At 38.8% G+C, this 21545-nt stretch overlaps 1 protein-coding gene across 9 annotated transcripts in view; it reads right to left on the reverse strand.

Annotated features, from left to right (window-relative positions):
• The window catches only part of FKBP5 (FKBP prolyl isomerase 5), a 120369-nt gene that overhangs the window by 54486 nt on the left and 44338 nt on the right, over positions 1 to 21545 (reverse strand). For 7 of the 9 annotated variants that reach the window (XR_006775303.2, XM_045772048.2, XM_045772055.2 and 4 more), the window contains 2 exons: positions 13035 to 13161; positions 9336 to 9480 (listed from right to left, as the gene is read on the reverse strand). Coding sequence is in view for 8 of the 9 variants with exons in the window: in XM_045772048.2 (XP_045628004.1) it covers positions 9336 to 9480; positions 13035 to 13145 (256 nt within the window). In the remaining variant the exon portion in view is untranslated. Of the gene's footprint in view, positions 1 to 9335; positions 9481 to 13034; positions 13165 to 21545 lie in introns of all 9 variants that reach the window. The other 2 variants (XM_045772056.2, XM_045772050.2) reach the window with 1 other exon arrangement.

The raw sequence follows: 21545 nt of genomic DNA on the forward strand, positions 1-21545 counted from the left end.
CCACATAGTATTTGTTTTTTCATGACTGGCTTTTTTGTCTTAGTGTATTCTCACGTTTCATCAGTGCTGTCACGTGTCAGATTTCCCTCTTTTTTAAAGGCTGAATAATATTCCTCTGTGTGTGTATGTGTGTGTGTGTGTGTGTATGACAAAATATTCATTCATCTAGCGATAAACACTTGGGTTGCTTCCATCTTTTGGCTATAATGAGTAATGCTGCTACAAACATGAATATGCAAGTATCTCCTTTTTAAAAAATATTTTATTTATTTATTTGTCAGAGAGAGAGGGAGCACAAGCAGGGGGAGCGGCAGGCAGAGGAAGAAGCAGTTTCCTCACTAAGCAAGGAGCCCGATGTGGGCTCGATCCCAGGACCCCAGGATCATGACCTGAACCAAAGGCAGACACTTAACTGACTGAGCCACCCAGGTGTCCCATAGTATGCGAGTATCTCTTTGAGACGCTGCTCTCAGTTCTTTTGGGAACATACCCAGAAGTAAAATTGCTGGGTCATAGGGTAATTGTATTTTTAATTTTTTTGAGCTACTGCCATACTGCTTTCCATCTTGGCTGCACCATTTTACATTCCCACCGATAGTGCACAAGGATTTCAATTTCTCCATAACCTTGCCAACCCTTGTTATTTTCTTACCTTTTTTGATAGTAGCTGTCCTGGTGAGGGTGACGTGATTTCTCACTGCAGTTTTTATAAGTTTTTTTTTTCCTTTTTTAGATTTTATTTATTTACTTGAGAGAGATAAAGTGAGCGAGAAAGGGAAGGAGCAAGGGGAGGGGCAGAAGGAAAGGGAGAAACAGACTGCCCACTGAGCAGGGAGCCCGATGTGGGGCTCAATCCCAGGACTCCGAGATCATGACCTGAGCTGTAGGCAGACACTTAACCGACTGAGCCAACCAGGCGCCCCTCACTGCACTTTTTATTTACATTTCCCAAATGACTGGTGATGTTAAGCATCTTTTTATATATTAGTAGGCCATATATATTAGTAGGCCATTCATATATTAGTAGAGGAGATTTGTCTAAGTTCATTGCTCATTTTATGATCAGTTTATTTGGGGTTTTTCACTGTTTTGGAATCACCGGAGTTCATTATGTATTCTGGACATTAACCCCTTGTCAGATATCTGACAGTCTTCTATCCCTTAAGTTGCCTTTTCACTCTGTTATTGTATCCTTTGAAGCAAAGTTTTTAATTTTGATGTCCAATTTATGTATTTTTTACTTTTGTTGCTTGTTGCTTTTGGTGTCACATCCAAAAAATCATTGCCAAATACAATTTCATGAAGCTTTTCCTCTAAGTTTTCTTCTAAAAAAATATAGTTTTAGGTCTTGTGTTTTGATCCATTTTTTAATTTGTGTATATGGTGTAAAGGGTACAACTTTTCTCTTGCATGTGGATATCTAGCTTTCCCAACATCATTTATTTAAAAGACTGTCCCTTCTCTATTGATTGGTCCATATAACTTTTAAATGTATGTATGCATTTGAAATATGAGCATGCGTAAAATACTATAGGATGAAAGACGTACAGTATTATATAGAAAAACACTTCTTCATATGGGAATAGAAAAGGAAGACAAAAAAGATAAAATGTTTTCATTGTAAAAGGGTTTCCTTTCAAAACATAAATGTTGATAAACACTTAAATATAAGGCTAGTCACTAATAAGTTTCAGATAATTAAAAATGCATCTGAATCATTCCTGCTTTACCTTCATTGAAGGATTTCCAGGACTTAGTAGCAGTGTCCGCTCGCTATTTTAACTCTATGTATATTTTCCTAATATATTCTATTTAAAAAAAAAGAAAATACAATATTGAGAACGTTTTCTTTTTTCAAATTAGTCTTTCCTATATATTTTTCCTCTTACAAATTGTTTTGGTCTTTTTTTTTTTTTTAAAGATTTTATTTTATTTATTTGACAGAGATCGAGACAGCCAGCGAGAGAGGGAACACAAGCAGGGGGAGTGGGAGAGGAAGAAGCAGGCTCGTAGCGGAGGAGCCTGATGTGGGGCTCGATCCCATAACGCCGGGATCACGCCCTGAGCCGAAGGCAGACGCTTAACCGCTGTGCCACCCAGGCGCCCCTGTTTTGGTCTTTTTTAAAATGTCTTATAAAAGGGCTCTTATCTCTACTCCCTACCAAAAGTATCTGATTATGAACTGAACTAATTAATTTACATTTTAAGATTCTTTTAAAGAGTTCATATGTCTTCTGTTATATTCGTTTTTGCCATTTCTCTATTTAATTACTAAGAAAACTGATCAAAGGATGATACCTCCTCATTCTCATGGCTTTATATTTTTAAAAACAGAAAATGGATATAGCAGCATAAGCCGTCCTGGGACAGCCTCATTAAGATTAATATCAACTCTGCCAGGTTAAACTGTTAGATACCTGAAGGCAGGAGTCATGTCTTGATTATTTTCTATTTCCCAAAGAACTATAACACCGTATTGTTATACTCAATAAAGGAACAGGGTCCATGCTGTAATTCTAATTTAAACGGAGTTAGAAATTTGTTAGCTCCCCCCAGTTTACTCTTACCCTGCCTAATTATCAGCTTCTCCCTAATATGCACTCAGCAATGGAAATCAAAAGCATTCCTCCTCTATTGCAAAATACCAGGTAAAGCCAAAGGAAGTACTTTCTCAAAGTCTGCTATCTTCCTGGCTCACACTTTTGGAGAGGGTTAGAAAAATTATTTTGGTCTAAAAGCCTTCTTTCCAAATCCTGAATGCTCCTAAACTGCACATAAACAACAACAACAACAACAACAAAACAGATTGTAAGAATATATGTAAGCAGGAGCAAGAGTATCAGAAATTTAAAAGTAGGGGCGCCTGGGTGGCACAGCGGTTAAGCGTCTGCCTTCGGCTCAGGGTGTGATCCCGGCGTTCTGGGATCGAGCCCCACGTCAGGCTCCTCCACTATGAGCCTGCTTCTTCCTCTCCCACTCCCCCTGCTTGTGTTCCCTCTCTCGCTGGCTGTCTCTCTCTGTCAAATAAATAAATAAAATCTTTTAAAAAAAAATAAATAAATAAATAAAAGGAGCACATGGCTAAACTACACACAACCCACAGGAAATTGGTTGCACAGTTACCCATTACTAGTAGTACTTTACTAGTTGTAAAATGTCAAGGCTTGCATGAAAAAAACACACTTCAATTAAAAAAAAAAAACTTTTCAAAATAGGAATTTAGCCCATAATACCAAACATGATTAGCAAAAATTTTGCTTTTGATAAACCTCATTACTCTACCATTCCTGTAAGAAAAGTATCTGGTATACAGCAGGCACTCAGTAAATTCTGCCGGACCAGGGCCTACTTTATTGTTGTACCTAGTTTGAGGGAGTTTTAAACCTTAAGATCTAATATAACTTGAAAGAGATTGCTTGGGTTTGAATCCTGGCCCTACCACTTTATTGTATAACTTTGGGTTAATTAACTACTTCATCTCCCTGTACCATAGTTTCTTCATACGTAAACAAAAAAATGGAACCAAATGAAAACAAAACTGGTTAATTATGGTAGGTACTAAACCATAAAAAAAAAAAAAGAATAGCAAAGTGGATTTCATCAAAATTAAAAACTTTTGCTCCTATAAAGGCCAATTAAAATGAAAAGGCAAGACAAACACTGTGAGAACATACTTGCAAAATTTGATAAAGAGCTTGTTGTGTTGAGCACAGCTCAATAAAAAAGACAAACTGATTTTTTTAAACTGTCAAAAATAACAAATACTTCACAAAAGAAAATACACAAATGCCCACTAAGCACAGGAAAAGACACCCTCAATATCACTAGCTAACAGGGAAATGCAAATGATGACCAAAATAAGATACCATTTCACGCCCATTAGAATGGCTACAGTTAAAGAGATTGACCATACTATGGGCTGGCAAGGATATGAAAAACTTAAACTCTCATGCATTACTGGAGCGAATGCAAAATGGTATGGCAACATCTTTTTTTTTTTTTTAAAGATATTCCATCTTTTTTTTTTTTTTTTAAGATTTTTTATTTATTCATTTGACAGAGATAGAGACAGCCAGCAAGAGAGGGAACACAAGTAGGGGGAGTGGGAGAGGAAGAAGCAGGCTTCCAGCGGAGCAGCCTGATGTGGGGCTCGATCCCAGAACGCCGGGATCACGCCCTGAGCCAAAGGCAGACACGTAACTGCTGTGCCACCCAGGCACCCCCAATGTCCAATTTCTGAATGGGTGAACAAATTGTGCTATTTCCATACTGTGGAATACTACTCAGCAATTCAACATTCATGAATCTCAAAATCATTATGATAAGTGAAAGAGGTAAAATACCAAAAATGACATATGATTCCATTTATGAAATTCTGGAAAATGCAAAAGGATAGTAACAGAAACCAGATTGGGGATTACATGGGGCCCAGAGTCTGGGAAGGACAGGGACTGCAAAAGGACATGAGAAAACTTTTCAGGGTGAGGAAATTGGTCTATATTTTGATTGTGGTGGCAGTGATACAACTATTACCAAAATTCATCAAGTTGTACCTTTCTTAAAGGGGTAAATTTTATTATAGGCAAATACCACCTCAATTAAAAAGTCAAAAACTCTTAGAGCAAACATTAGTATGACTGATTGTCACCTAACTGATACTAAATAGATTGTACAAAGACTCTAACAAATAATAGGATTGTTGTGAGGATTAAATGAGATAATGCACATAAGGCCTTTAGCCTGGTATTGCAAACAGTTAAAGAGTATTAGCTAGTAGTCTTTCAACATATATTTTCTTCTCTTACTATAATATTTAATGACTGACTAAATTAACAGTTGGTTTTACTAGTGATCATGGGTCATCATGCAGCAAAGATTAGATTAATGTTATAGGCAGACTGCTGATATTACTTCATTATAGTTTAATCTCAAGAGTAAGAGGAAGTATAGGTATGTGAAGAATCCAAAATGATTGGTTTCTTTGTTTCTCTTCTCAAATCTGGGGGAAGAATATAACAGATAGGAGTTTCACCTTCGTAATTCCCAGCCACGCTTGTCACATACCAAGAACACCAAAAGCAACTTCACTGAAGCAGCCCTCTATAAGAAACTACCAGACCTTGATAAGGGTAGGTGGGGGAGGGGCCTGGATTCACTTTGAAGAACTGAAAGAAATAATTCTTTCATTCCCCAAATCTATCCCTTTCCAATTTTAGTGATAATATATTTGTTGGAGGGAGGGAGGGGGAAAAACCAGAACCCTACCATGGAAGTATCCTGGAAAATCCTGAGTCCTTATTTCAACTTCTTTTAAAATGAGTTATGAACACAGTTCTAGGAATTCAGAACATGTAAGATTTAGTTAGGAAAACCCAATGAGGCGTTGGTGGTATAGTGGTGAGCATAGCTGCCTTCCAAGAAAACCCAATAAGCAGGGCGCCTGGGGGGCTCAGTCGGTTAAACATCTGCCTTTGGCTCAGGTCATGATCCCAGGGTCCTGGAATCGAGCCCAACGTCGGGCGCTCTGCTCAGCAGGGAGCCTGCTTCTCCCTCTCCCTGCCGCTCCCCCTGCTTGTACTCTCTGTCTGTCAAATAAATAAATAAAATCTAAAAAAAAAAAAGAAAAAAGAAAAAGAAAAGAAAACCCAATGAGGAAACCACCATCTCTTCATTCTAATTTGTATAACATATTCTGAAGTAGTAATAATCAGTTGTCTTAGACTGATTCAGTATTTGTCTTTCCAGACTTCCTGGGGCTAAAAAAGATGGTTAAGCATTATTTCAAAAAGTTTGTATGCAGGCGTAGTAACTAGAGTTAGGACCCAAACTGCTACAGCACAGTTTGTGCCATTCCACTAGAAAGCCAATAATCCTAACACTGTAACAACAGTAATAAACATGTGAGTGCCTACTATGTGCTAAACAGTGGTGTACAATATCTTAAGTACTCTTCAATATGCAACGGTATATATTATCACTAGCCTGACTTTACAAATGAGGGAAGTAAGGCACAGAGTTTAAAAGATGGCACAGAAAGAGCAATAGACACATATACACCCAACCTGTAGGTAAAGCTCAATTGTGGATGTGTATATGTACATATATATGGCATGTGTATGTTTATGGCAATGTTTTACAAATAAGCACTCATAATTCTATTGTAAACACTGAAGTCACAATAGAATCCCCAAATCAGTGTGACTTTCCACTGAAAGGTTTCTGTTTATTCCCTTGGGAGAGGCGAATTCTAAGGGATCAAGAGAGCTCAATATACAATATTTATGCTATAGTCTATTTATATTATTTTTCTTCATTTTGATGAAGCAGCTATAAACTGCCTAACCAATGTTTCCTGCTTTACAGTCAACTGAACACATGCTACAGAAGGTTACCACAACCATACTGCTCTATTCTCATATTTCTAATTATCTTCTGAAGCGGGCCTCTAAAGGTTCTGTCATTGCTGCGGTTTTTAGTCTTTTACAGTTTTTGTTCCTGTACTCTCTGCAGAAGGTACAAGAATGGAATCATAGCCAGGATTAAAAGCTTTTCCATAGATGTCTCGTTTTTAAAGGAGGAGGAGGGAAGGTTAGGTGGCTTACTCATGTTAAAATGACACAGGGAAGAGTGAAAACAGGAACCCTGGCTTCCTAACACCCAGGTAGACGCTCTTCTCCCCATCTAACCACACTGTCTCTAGATAGGTGTGTCATGCATACCAAGTCAACTGAAGTCGCCTATTTTATCTTGGCTCAAAATTCAAGGAAACATAAAAGACTCATTCATCAGAGGGTAGTTTATTAAGAAAATGTGGGTAGAGAAGATGGTAGTGTAAGTTCCTAGCAATTTTTTTTTCTTAGCAATTATTATTATTTTTTTTAAAGATTTTATTTATTTATGTGACAGAGAGACAGCCAGCGAGAGAGGGAACACAAGCAGGGGGAGTGGGAGAGGAGGAAGCAGGCTCCCAGCGGAGGAGCCCGATGTGGGACTCGATCCCGGTACGCCGGGATCACGCCCTGAGCCGAAGGCAGACGCTTTAACGACTGCGCTACCCAGGCGCCCCTTTTCTTTGCAATTCTTAAGTCTACTTGCAAAGATAGCTGCTCAGAGAAGGTGTGTTATCTCAAATCCCTCAACTTCTTTAAGACAGAAATTCAAAGGGTAGAGTAAGAATTTGGGGGGCGGGGCAGTGGGAACAAAGATGTCTAAGATGTCTGATGAGGCCATTTACTCTGAGGTCATCTCAAATACTGATGCCACAGCCATGCTGGTGGCCCTAAAGGGTCACATCCCCCTAAATCAACAAAAAAGAGACAAATTCTAATTTAACTGTCAATCATTATCTGCTTTATCAAGAAAGAGAATCTGTATTTGATTTTGATTGATATCATACTGAAACACAAGATTAATCTCACATGACCACTAACTCACTGAAGACCCAAAGGAGAAGGGAGCAGAGGCATAGCCAGCACCACAGTTGGACAGGAAGCGGAAGCCACCGTGACCTACGCCTGTGAGTACCAAGGAAGAGAGAGTAGAAGAGAGGCAGGAAGAGTTTAACTCCATAGTTCCTCATTTGCTGTTTCCTTTCCCAAATCCATGCTTAGTTAACAATTCATTGGTACAATCAGAAAAAGAAAGGGATTAGAGTCAATACTGAGCCATGGTGGTGAATGGGGTACCTTTTCTCCCACACTTAGTCTGGGAACGAACTAGAAGTCCCTTATATCTGCAGCAAATAAGAATAAAAAAACTGTTGGTAATTCAGACACTAACTTTCAACAAGCTACATGGCCCACAAAGTTCAATGTGATGGCTATTATTCTCCTTACAAGACTAAAAACAAACAAACAAAAAAAACCAAAAAACCCCACTAAATTAACTAAAGACATTTAAAAGCATTTGAAAATAAATTAGTACAAATCACATTTAAGACCTGAAAATAGTGGTTCTCAAACTTTTTTCCTCAGGACCCTCTTTACATCTTAAAAATGGAGGACCTCAAGGAACTTCCATTTATCTATCGATATTTACCACATTAAAAATTAAAGAAGATAATTATTTACCAATTCATTGAAAAATGGTAATAACTTCATTATATGTTAACACAAGTTATTTTTATGAAAAGTAACTATATTTTAAAAAATTTATCAATGAAAATGGCATTGTTTTATAAATTTACATGTGTAAAATGTGTCTTAATAAAAGACAATCAGATTCTCATACCTACTTTTGCATTCAACTGTTGCAATTTTGGTTTAAGTCTGCAGAAAAAATCCAAACCCACAAAGATAGATAGTTGGAAAAGGTAAGAGTACTTTAACAGCATTTTCAGGTAATTATGAATATAATCATCTAATATGACATCAAAGCTGGACAAGTGGTAGTTTCATAAAGGCTAGCTGCAATGCGGAATCTGAAAGCATTATCAATGAACTTTTTGTATCATCTTACATTAAAATCCACTGGTCTAGCTTGCGCAATGAATGGATCTTTTAGTCATGCATGATTTTGTAACATCTAGTATTGGGAAAATATTGGTTCACTGAGTTACACAGATCTTCCAAATGTTAACACATTTCATTATAAAATATTTTTAAAATCACATTCATTAAAACCCATTGATCTCATCAGAAGTCTTTCAAGTTTTGGAAAGCTGCCAAGCTCACAGTGCCAGATACACATTTCCCAAAACTGTAATTTTCATTTGAAAACTCGATCGTAAGAAACATTGCCAGTTGTTTTCCTTGAAGTGACAGGCTCACTTCATTCATTTTTAAGAAAGTATCTGCCAAATACTAAATATTCAAGTCTAAATAACAACAGTTTGCCCTTTATGAAAAAATGTACTCAAGCGCACAAGTGCTTCTCCATGAGATAACCACTACACTTGGGTGTGCAGAAGTGCTCCACGTGTGCGTCCCTATCTGTCACAAAACAGCAAAACAATGTGAAACTCAAGGATTATGATTTAATAAAATTAGTATTTTTATACTTTATCAAGGACATTAAGTGAAACTGGCTTCCCTTCTTTTTCTCATTTACACAGTGACTGAGGGCAGCAAAACATAAATGATCACTGGCGGAGTTTGGTGCCGCCACCTAGATTTGTCCCAGGGCACCAGCGGCCTCTACCACCGCAGTGTGTATACCTCCCATGCAAGTGTCAACACAGTAAACAGATAAACAACATCTTAGTATTATTAAGAAAACAGTTTTGACATTATGGACCCCCTAAAAATCCAATAGCTCCTATGTGGGATAGACCAGCTCCTATATGACATAAACGGCAATAAATCCAAGCAAAACACAACTCAAAAATACGCTCTTACCTTTGCCAAGACTAAAGACAAATGGTTCATTTCTATCATGACTGGAATCAAACTTCTTTCCATTTGACAATTTTCCTTTGTAATGGACATAAACTTTGTCTCCAATCATTGGTGTTTCCTCACTATTCCCCACTCTTTTGACAATCTAGAAAAGACAGACATCAAGAAAAAGGAGCTGACTTTATTCTAATCAGAGAATAAAAAGGTCGCACAGTCCAGTCCACGTTACCCAGGCAGATTTACACATAATTACGTCCTTTCTAAAGGCTTCCCTCCCAGTTCTCTCAATAACACTCGCTGTTAGAAAACTGTCCTGCACTACTCTCAATCTTTAATGCTTATTCAATTATTCCCTCAAAATAACATAATAATACAACCAAGAGATCCTGCTTCATGCTTTGACACTAAAATCTCTCGAAACACAGAGCTAGTTCATACACAAACTGAATTAGACCAAAAAAATTAGTGGACTTTCAAAACCATTCAAAAAGAAGTCTAAAGCAAAGTTACAATGGGGAGATTTTATTTACTTCCCTCCTTTGCTAAAAACATTACCTTTTGACTAGATTCCACTAGTTTGGTTTAATTTCAAAAAGCTCAATTTCCTGGTGAAACAGGTTATATTTCCTATTATGTGAGGAATATTTAATGTGTAAAAAAAAAACAGTATCACTGCATAGTTTTGATATGATACTGAATAACTTGTTTTCTAGTAAAGCAAATGCCAAAAAAGCTCCAGGCTGAAAAACAGTTAGCTGTCATAAAATCCAGTATATTTATTTTGTTCTTGGCAGAGAAGACCACTAATGCAGTTGGTCAGTTCTGGGAAAAGAAAACCAAATCCAGGCATGTGGTGGTATAATTTATTCTGTCAATCACCTATGCCAAATTAGTCATTTTTATTAGATAACAGAGGATGCTAGCTAATCTCCAAGAAATATCATTGTAGGGGAAGAGTCTGAATTTTTATATAAAGAATTCAATTATTCACTCCTAAATTCCTTAAGATGTGTCCTCCCAGCCCCACCCTCATATTACCACATAAACACTGTAAACTTATATTCTACAACTTTTTTAGTTCTAAAATCCAGACATTCTTTAAAGGAAAAGAATCATTACTGCAACTCCACCAAAAACCTGTTAGAACTAATCAATGATTTCAATAAAGTGGGAGGATACAAAATCAACACACACAAATCAGTTGTGTCTCTATACACTCCTAACAAGGAAATAACTGAAAAAGAAATAAAGAAAACAAACCCAGAAAAGCAAATGAAATCCACAAGATACCACCTCACCTGTTAGAATGGCTACGATCAAAAAGACAAGAACTAATAAGTGTTGGCAAGGTTGTGGAGAAAAGGGAACACTTGTGTATTATTGGTGGGAATGTCAACTGGTGCAGCCACTGTGGAAACCAGTGTAAAGGTTCCTCAAAAAATTAAAAACAGGGGCACCTGGGTGGCACAGCGGTTGGGCGTCTGCCTTCAGCTCAGGGTGTGATCCCGGTGTTATGGGATCGAGCCCCACATCAGGCTTCTCTGCTATGAGCCTGCTTCTTCCTCTCCCACTCCCCCTGCTTGTGTTCCCTCTCTCGCTGGCTGTCTCTATCTCTGTCAAATAAATAAATAAATAAAATCTTTAAAAAAAAAAAAAATAGAACTACCATATGATCCAGCAAGTCCACTACTGGGTACTTCTCCAAGGAAAATGAAAACACTAGCTCAAAAAGATATATGTGTCCCCATGTTCAGTGCGGCATTATTTACAACACCTAAGCTATGTCAACAACCCAAGCGTCCACAGATAGATGAGTGGATAAAGAAAATGTGGTACACAGATACACAGGGAAATGTTAATTCAGCCATAAAAAAGAATATAATCTTGCCATCTGTGACAAATGGATGGACCCTGAGATCATTATGCTAAGTGACAGATAGAGAAAGACCCATCCTGTATAATCTCACTTAGAAGGGGAATCTAAAAAAGCCGAACTCACAAAAACAGAGAGTAGAATGTTAGTTGCTAGGGGCTCTGGATTGGAAGAAATGGAAAGATGTGAAGAGTTACCTTAAGGAGATACTTTAAGGATACAATCTAGTCTAGATTCATTTTACAAATGTAAGCTCCACAATGTAATTTTATTCTCCTGAGCTAGTCACTGACTTCCCAGATGTGCCTTGGTCTTAAAAAAAAAAAAAAAAAAAATATATATATATATATATAGAGAGAGAGAGAGAGAGAGAGAGAGGAAGAGAGGGAGGGAAATTACTATAGATAAGTACTGTGCTAAATGCTTTATATAATCCCAATAACTTTATGAAGTAGGTAGTAGTATTCCAATATTACAAATGAGGAAATTTCATCACAGAGAGGTTAAATTGCCCTACGTCACACAGCTAGAGGACCTATTTAACCTTAACCAAAAGCCCCACAGTGAAACTCAAGGCTCTAGACAGGGATAAATGAGATGATTTAAAGGGCTTACGACCTCAAAATGTTTCTTACAAGCCTAAAAATCTTATCGGATTTACTCCCTGGAACAAAGCAGGGCTGAAGGCAGGTTGGGGACTGTGTTCTCCATATGGGTACACTGAAAAGATGAAAGAGAAGTACTCAAATAGAGCAGGGAGATGCTGAGGACAGCCTGCAAAATACCTACTGTCTCCAGAAGCAGCCTGGAGTTTGGGAGAAGTAATTCATACAGTTACAGGTTGAAAGGCCCACTGAAAGACAGCATAATATCAATCTAGGGCATAAAGCCCCTCTTTCTAGGGTTGAAATTCTCCAAAATTTTGCTTGGCATGTAGCAAGGTAACAGTAAAACATTCAGAAGATTCAGGCACAGGAAAAAAAGCTTTCATATAAGATTAGACAAAACAAACTAAAAAATTCTCATTTGCTGCTGACACACGGAGATATTAAAATTCAGCTTAGTGGTAATATTTAGAATGTGTAAGATAATCTTTTCAGCAAGAAAAATATTATAGAAAACTTGTATGAGTAACAACAGTGTAGGAGAAATAATGACAATATGACTAAAATCATTTAACCTCTCTCAGCACAGTGTATTTACTTACATGGAATACCAATATACACCTTCCATAAATAAAATGGAAGGGTCCAGAGGTGCTCTGATTGTCTCATAAGACCTTTGTGAGATACAAAAACACACATGCACAAATGATTACAGAGTGGAAAATACACAGTGTGTTTTAACGAGGAAAGCTAATTCAAAATATATATTCTCTGAGGAAACCTCAAAAAATATCTTCACTGCACAATTTGTATGTAAAAACAAATCCTTTTGAACTTTGCAAGTCAGCTTTTCTTTATCCTCTAATAAGTCTCAAACTGACTTGTCACTAGCTAGCCTTCATATACTTAAATAATAACCCACGTGTACACTCTGAGAACTGGGAGACACAGCCTTTTAGAGTCACACGTAACTTGGATCTGGCCCCCAGACCTGCATTTATTTGCCCAGCTGGGCCTCAGTTTCACCATCTAGAATCTGGGATTAAAAATAAACCTCAAGTCATGAAGAGGAACTGAGAACTGGGCTATAGTGCTTCACACTTAGTACGCCCCGGTAAACGTTAGCCACCTCCGCCTCCAGCCAAAAGAAACAAAGATTTTCATAAATCATCCTTCCAGAGAGCAAATTTCCCTGCATGTCATTCGTCCTTGTAACCTCACCTTTAATACCCCTCTATCTTTTTTAGAGGTGATATCCTCTCCACGTTCAGCCACAGCTGCTGCTGGGTTTTCTCCATTGTTCTTGGCACCTTCATCAGTAGTCATGGTCATTTGTAAGTAAGAAAACCTGCTGAGAAGAAACGTATTTTAGCTAGGAAAAATATCATTGCTTTAAGCATCTAGAAATGCCCCAGGAACAGGCTTTCCCTGATGTAAGATTTACATAGGGCCAATAAGGTTAAACAGTGAACATGAAAACAAAAACATTTGCCATGAGCACGTATTGATGTCATGAGGCATGTACCTAAAACATCATCTGACTCTTCACTTTCCCATCCAGCGTTGGTCCCAAGTTAGAGAGCAGTACAAGTCAGGTTTGGTGGTGATTATATTCCTTAACATAATTAAACACCGAGAAGCAGTACTTCCAGAACTTTGAAAATGGTTTTTTTTTTTCCTATAGTGATATTCCTGACAGAGAATTAAGAACTTATCAGGTGATCTGATTTTAAAAATGACAATATAGGGTGGCTCAGTCGTTAAACTTCTGACTCTTGATTTCGGCTCAGGTCGTGATCTCATGGGTCCTGGGATTGAGCCCCGAGTTGGGCTCTGTACTCAGAGGGGGAATCTCCTTGAAGATCCTCTCCCTCTGCCCCTCCCACCACTCTTGCACACTCACCCCATCACTCGCCTGTGCTCCCTCCCTCTCTCTAAATAAATATTTTTTAAAAAATTGCAATTGATATATCAGTGATACATAGAAAGGTGTTAGAAGCTGATGGACCCCAGTCTGAGTCTTAGCTCCAGCAGTATCTGTCTGACACCTGCAAACTTCATCTTGCAGAGCCTCAATTTCACATCTGTAAAAGGGAGAGAGGACGCTGTTCACAGAGTTCCTGTGAGGCATTAATGAGATAATGTATGTGAACAGATTAGCACAGAATTGTAACTTAAAAATGTAAGCATTTATCATGCTTATTATTGGGTCCTCTTCAGGGCTACATTTTTCATCTCCTGCTCAAAATATCTACAGAATGAGGTTCTTGTCTGGCATGGCATTCGAGGCCCTTCACAATCTGATCCTAACCTATCTTTCACAGGTCTAGCTTCCACTACTTTCTTTTACTTTCTTTCATGCAGCTCATGCGCTAGTCAAACCAGAGCAATTCCTCAGCCATAACACGCCCTCTGCTTTCCCATCTCCACGCTTTTGGTCACCCTTTTTCTTCCCCTCCAAACACTCTTCCCTCCCAAATTCTTCTTCCATCATACCAATCTTGACCCTATACTTGGAAGTTGTCTGCACTTCTCTGTGCTTCCTGAGCTCTTCCCTCGATGTGCTATCATATATTTATAAGAAGACACATTTGCTGGATTTAAAAGATCCTTGAGAGCAAGGGCCATGCTTCGTTCATATTTAGACCCCCTGGAATGCCTCCACCTTTCAGACTGCTAAAGCAAAACAAGCAAGGAATTCTGGAGCTCCTTACAAGCTGTTTGATGTTGCCTATCTTTAAACTTCTCTAAGCCTTTCTCCCCACCTGTGTAATTGGAATAATAACATCCACTTTCACAGAGTGATCTTCTGGATTAAATGGTATTAATCTGGATTAAATGTGTATTTTTAGAAGCATACATTCCAATGTTAGCTCTTACTATCAGTAACCCAAATGACAGACACTTTTTCATGCAAGGCAAACCAACCCAACGGGCCAATCAACAGATGCAACAAAACACACCTCACAGGCCGCTGCCATGATTAATTCCACATTGCTCTCCTGTTTGAGCAGGGGAAGTCAAGAATTAATCACTTCTACAGCCATTCCATATCAGGCTAATAATAATGGATAAAGCTCCCTAAAGTCAATATATAGTAATAATATACTGCAGTGTATTAACTCATTTCCAATTGACCTAAATTTACTTCAGTGTCAACAAAGACACAAATCAAATTCTGCTGTGCCCAAAAATCTTCAAAGAGAACACCAAAGACCAGGGGCTAAACCCCTTTGCTTTATTTTCTAGTACAGTTTATACCAAACACAAAAGATCCAAATGCTTGGCTCAGGATAAGGGAGAGGCCAGAACAAAGCATTCTCAAACAAACAACAACAGAAATTAAGTCCCCAGCTGTATGTGATGCCAGGCTAGATAATTAGGAAAATTACATGAACAGGGGTGGTTCCCAGCTTCTAGTAACCAACTGCTTATGACAGACTTCTCTAATGCATAAGGACTTGTAGAAGGCACCTCCAAAACAGAGGGGAAAAGATCTTTTAAATATTTAGGGAGTCATGAATCGTATTCCCAGAAAAATACACTGACACAAAAAAATTTCCTGTGCCTCATAGATAAACTGACATCCATGAATAGACCCCTGTCAAAACCATGAATTAAATCAATGAGCAAATTAAAATAACCAGGTGGAAGGTTATTGGGGAGTAGGACAGCCACAGAGTCTCAAAGCGTAAACCTACAGATTACTTAATAAAGGAAAAGCACTTTCCAATAAAGTGATCTGACAGCCCTTAGCACGAGTGGTCTGCAGCATGACCAAACTGTGTGTCACCAAAACTAATACACACTGCTCTCACTGCGCCCGATGTGACGGAATGGGAAGTATACAGGCACCAAAAGCATTTAACCTGAAACTAATCAAGAAGAAAAGACAAAATCAGTTGTGGAATATCATATAAGACCACTGGCCTAGATGCCTCAAAATGTTAGTTATGAAAGATCCCTCACCCAAAAAAAGATAGGGGCCTGTCCTAGTTTAAAGGAGACTAAAGAGATACAACAACCAAATGCGATGTGTCATCTTTGGCTGGATCCTGGATTAGGGAGACAAAAGTGTTATAAAAGCACATTTTGGGGAGAATTAGAAAGACTTAAAAAAATAAGACTATACATTAGATTATAATCACTTTTTAATGTTAACTTTCTAGAATGTGATACAGTATTGTGGTCTTATGTAGAAAAACACCCTCATTCTTAGGAGACACATCCTGAACTATTTACGGGTGAGGTGACATGATGTCTGCTACTTACTTTCAAATCATTTACGACAGCGTGTGTGTGTGTGTGTGTGTGTGTGTGTGTGTGTGTGTGCGCACGCGCACGCGCACCCAAGCACAAATACCACAAAACAGCCTAAAAGTTTGAGAACGCATGACTACCACACATCCAAAGACACTGCCTTTCTTTTTAATGCTTATCAATTGGGGATCAGCTACATTTTTAAATGAAAACATCGTCAATCAAAAAACAGCTCAGCTGGTTAAGTATCTGACTCTTGATCTCAGCTCAAATCATGGTCTCAGGGTCATGAGATCAAGCCCTACATTAGGCTCTGTGCTCAGCTGGGAGTTTGCTTGAGAGTCTCTCCCCCACCTCTCTCTGCCCCTCCACCCCACTCCCACCCCCGCCACTGCCGCTTGCATGCATTGCTCTATCAAATAAATAAATCTTTAAAAAAAAAAAAAAGCTGTTTCCTTTGGTTCTAACCCTACCCTTTGGAAACAACAGCTTGCTAAAATTCAATAAATAGAGAACTTGTTTAAAGTTGATTGGCTACCTTTGTAAGTCTCATTTGATAAAGGAATTTGCTCTTCACATTTGGTTCTAACACTTCAAGGGATACAAGTAATCTCAGACAATGGTTCCGAGTAGTATGGAGTATTGTTCTAGTAGCATGAGTAATTAAAACACAACGATAAAAAACAATAAAATGTTTTTCAACTTTAAAAGGCAGATAAATCTGGAAGAGTAAAGAAATAAACTGAACTTTTCAAGTTTCTTCCATTAATTCCAGTTATGTTCTTTGGGGTACAGATTTTTATAAGCAAACAAAACAAATGTTTAAAAACCTTTTTCCTTGACCTAGTGTCATATGAAAAAAGGCAGTAAGATGAGACAATTCCTAAAAACCTGCAAGACACACTGAGAAAGTTTCACTTTTTTCATAAGGGAGTCTTTTCTTCTTTCCCCCACTCCAGGTTTATTCTGGATTTAAAATCACTATGTAGCTATGGATATTAATCTATGATAAAGCTCACTGTTCTGAACTGTCCAAAGGGGGGAAGTGCTAGCCAGTCCATCAGAGAGGGAACACACAGTTCTGTTATGGACGTGCCAGATAAGCAGGCACTCTCCAAAGTGCAAGTCAGCAAACACCTGAGACATAACAGAAAAATGAGAATACGCTTAAAATGTCACCAACAGTGTACTGAAAAATTCAGTTAACGTAACTAAATTGTCAGATCCCCCAAATAAGAAATCATTTTCAAAGCATTATCCACTGATTCCCCATGTGTGTTATTCACTGTGTTGTTCTCTGTTAAAATATAGGTAACCTGTATCAGATTGTCCTCCTCTCTAACATGAGAGTTTTCAGAAAGACAACAAAAAAAGAATATAGGAACTGGATACTTTGTTAGTGGCACAGAAAAATGACAGTAGCATTCTAAGGACCACAGATGCCTGGGCCATAAAGGCTTTCAGCCTCCTAAAACTAAAACACAAAAGAAAGAAAACACACAAGGAAAGAGGTATACCCTAGGACTTGTAACCAGATCCAATAATTTATCTTAATTTTGAAAACACTCATGTAAGGATGAACCGGAAAGTCCTCGTTGACTTTCAACCCCACATCTCTATCAAAATGTTCAAGTCCAGTAACACCTGGGAGTGTCAAGAGGAGTTATCTATTTGTAGAAGAGACATGCATACAAAAAAGATAAATATTCAGCAGAGGAAACAAGATCACATATGAGGATAGCCTACACATCGGTATGAAGCTGCACACTACATTTAGCCCTCTACTTTCCCCCCCCAGTTAACATCCTTCCTCCACCCTGGGTGGGGAATGGGAAGGTGATGCATAATACTCCCACACATGCCCATACATTTTTTTCTCCTTCAAAAAAGGAAACTGTGAAAACATGTACAAATGGCCAATAAGCACACGAAAAGATGCTCAACATCATTAGTTTTTACGGAAATGCAAATCAAAATCGCAGTGAGATATGGAAGGAGGAAAACTTTCTCCTTCCTCCCTTCTAGGTTCTTCCACTGGTCTAATAATTAAAGTGACATAAGACAGATTAACAAGAAAAAAAAAAACCCTAATTTTGTACCTATGGGAACCCCCAAAGATATGAAGGCCCCAGACACTCAAGCAACTGAGGTTTATAAACCTTCCCGAGCTAAGGAGAAGGGGACTTTAAAGGGGAGGAAGACAATTCATAGGACAATGGGAAGAGCACATGTTTGGTAAACAAATGTTTGTCCTGCCATGCAGATAAGTCTTTTTTATATAAAAAGTTATCTCTGGTATTAGCTCTCATCCTGGTACAGGCCCTCCTCCAACTAAATTCTTTTAGGCAGTTAAGGGAGAGGTAAAAAGAAAAAATCTGTCTATCTATCTATCTATCTATCTATCTATCTATCTATCTACCTATCTATCTCTTCCTGAGTCTGTTAGACCTTGACTGCCTTGAGCTCAAAGTAGTCCACACGCCAAAGTGGCATATTTTGGGATCACATATTCTGCTCTCCCTTAGATACCTTCACACCCATTAGAATAGCTATTTTCAAAAAATGGAAAATGACAATGTTTGGGGAGACTGTAGAGAAACTGGAACCCTCATGCCTTGCTGATGGGAATACAAAATGGTACACCTTCTGTGGTTCATCAAAATGTTCCACACAGAATTACCGTTATGATCCAGCTATTCCACTCCTGGATATACACCCAAAATAACTGAAAGCAGAGACTTGCACAGCAATCTTCATAGCAGCACTACTCACAATAGCCAAAAGGTGGAAACAATCCAAGTGTCCATAAACAAAATATGGTATGTGTGCATGTATGTATGATTAAAATATTCAGCCATAAAAATAAAATGCTGACACATGCTATAACATGGACAAACCTTTAAAACATTATGCTAAGTGAAATAAACCAGACACAAATGGGCAAATATTATAGGACTCTACTTATATGAGGTACCTAGAATAGGCAAATTCATAGAGACAGAAAAGTAGACTAGAGATTAGTAGGGGCTGGAGGAAGGAGATATGGACAGTTGTATTTAATGGGTGCAGAGTTTCTTTTTGGGAAGGTGAAAAAGTTCTGGAGAACAAGAGTGGTAATAATTGTACAACAGTGTGAATGTGCTTACTGTCACTGGACTGTACGTTTAATATCGGTAAAAACTGTAAATTTTATGTTATGTATATTTAAGCACAATTAAAAAAGAAAAAAGAGGGGCCGGGGTGGCTCAGTTGGTTAAGAGTCTGCCTTCAGCTCTGGTCATGATCTTGGAGTCCTGGATGACCTCAGAATCCTGGAATGGAGGATCGTGTGGGGCTCCCTGTTCAGCTAGGAGACTGTTTCTCCCTCTCCCTCTTCCCCTTGCTCATGCGCTCTTTCAAACAAACAAACAAACAAACAAACAAACAAACAAAATCTTTTAAAAAAAGAAAGAAATCTGAGACCACAGCAAACAGAAATTAATAGAACAGTCAGCCAGACTTAACATTACTCTTTAATCCTCCTACTTTCCCTTTAACTGAAGCTGCCTTGCTCATTTCCAGTGTACAACCAAAGTGCTGAGCCCAGCCTCCAGCAGGGACTGCTGCATCAGTTCTTCAGGGACTGAAGGCTCAGATGTCCAGTCAAGAAGACTGGAGAGGGGGGCGCCTGGGTGGCACAGCGGTTAAGCGTCTGCCTTCGGTTCAGGGCGTGATCCCGGTGTTATGGGATCGAGCTCCACATCAGGCTCCTCTGCTATGAGCCTGCTTCTTCCTCTCCCACACCCCCTGCTTGTGTTCCCTCTCTCGCTGGCTGTCTCTATCTCTGTTGAATAAATAAATAAAATCTTTAAAAAAAAAAAAAAAAGAAGACTGGAGAGGAAAGAGAATCCTGATGGAATTACCACTTTATAGCTACAAACTACTTCCTCCTTATTCTCTTAGATACATACAATGCTTTGCTACACTCGCTTTTCTCAGTTCAAGTAGTTACCGAAGAAAGCAAGGTTAACAGACCAAATTTATAATTATTTCTGTCACTGACTACTTGGATGAATTACCGTTCTCAAATATATTCGTATTAAAACAAAAAAAATCTAGAAAATATTAGACCATCCAAATGCCAAAGGTTGAAAGACAGTACTAAATTATCAACTTTCTCCAAGAGGGCCCTGGAATTACAGAAAAATTTGTAAAGCTCTAACTGAGCTGGAAAACAAGCAAAGGTGTGTCCCTGAACTAGAAGGCAGAAGGGATCCGACTGAAGGAGAGGACAAAGCTTAAGTGCAAACTGCCTTCTAAACATCAACTGTAAGAACAGCTCTTCCCAAGGGAGCCTGGGGTCAGCATCACGAAAAGCAGCAGTGCGCCAGAAAAATTAAGTAGAGAACCACGTCTGGGGAAGAGAGCAGAAGCGGTGTTTGGGTCAGTTAGGCCAGGTAGGTCTCCTTCCCTCCCTACAGCACAAGGTGGCTCCCATTCTTTATAGATATATATGGATTTTCTTTATTCTTGGGGTTCAGACTTACCAGCAGTATATATCGTGGTATTTGTCTTCTTAATTCCTGCAGGGGCCTTGAATATCCTAGACTTTAACTGCTCAAGATGAGTCTTTGGGGATCTCAGGGAAGTTCTTACTATTATTTCTTTTCCTTCGATGTCTGTCCTCTACCTCAAAGTCTTACGAGACAGACTGTACACATCTTGGTTTTATCCTTCAGATCTCTTAAGCATGTTTCTAAACACGGAATCACCTGGGAAGCTTTTAAAAAGCCACTGATGGGGGCGCCTGGGTGGCTCAGTCGTTAAGCGTCTGCCTTCGGCTCAGGGCGTGATCCTGGCGTTCTGGGATCGAGCCCCACATCAGGCTCCTCCACTGGGAGCCTGCTTCTTCCTCTCCCACTCCCCTTGCTTGTGTTCCCTCTCTTGCTGGCTGTCTCTCTCTCTCTCTGTCGAATAAATAAATAAATAAATAAATAAATCTTTAAAAAAAAATAAAAATTGAAAAAAAAAGCCACTGATGCCTGCATCCCACTCCCAGAGAATCTCTATTTAATTGGTCTGTGGTGGCGCCAGGGCCTCAGTGGGTTTTTTCTTTACGATTTATTTATTAATTTGAGAGAGAGTGTTCGCACATGCACAGGTGGGAGGGGCAGAAGGAGGGGGAGAGAATCTCAAGCAAACTCCACGCTGAGTGTGGAGCCTAACTCAGGGCTCTATCTCACGACCCTGAGATCATGACCTGAGCTGAAACCAAGAGTTGGATGCTCAACTGACTGAGGCACCCAGGCGCCCCAATGGCATCAGTGTTTTTAAAAAGTATCTCAGATGATTCTAATGTGCACAAAAGGTTAAGAAACGCTGGGCTTTTCTCTTTGATTCCATCATTGGCTTTTTGCTCTACATTCGAAGAGATTTTCTTTGATGGAATTTCTAGATCACCATTTGGTTATCAGCTATGTCCATTATTTCATT

This window comes from Ursus americanus, chromosome 32, assembly GCF_024610735.1.
Source record: "Ursus americanus isolate L20-20 chromosome 32, mUrsAme1.1.p, whole genome shotgun sequence".
NCBI classification, from domain to species: Eukaryota; Metazoa; Chordata; class Mammalia; order Carnivora; family Ursidae; genus Ursus; species Ursus americanus.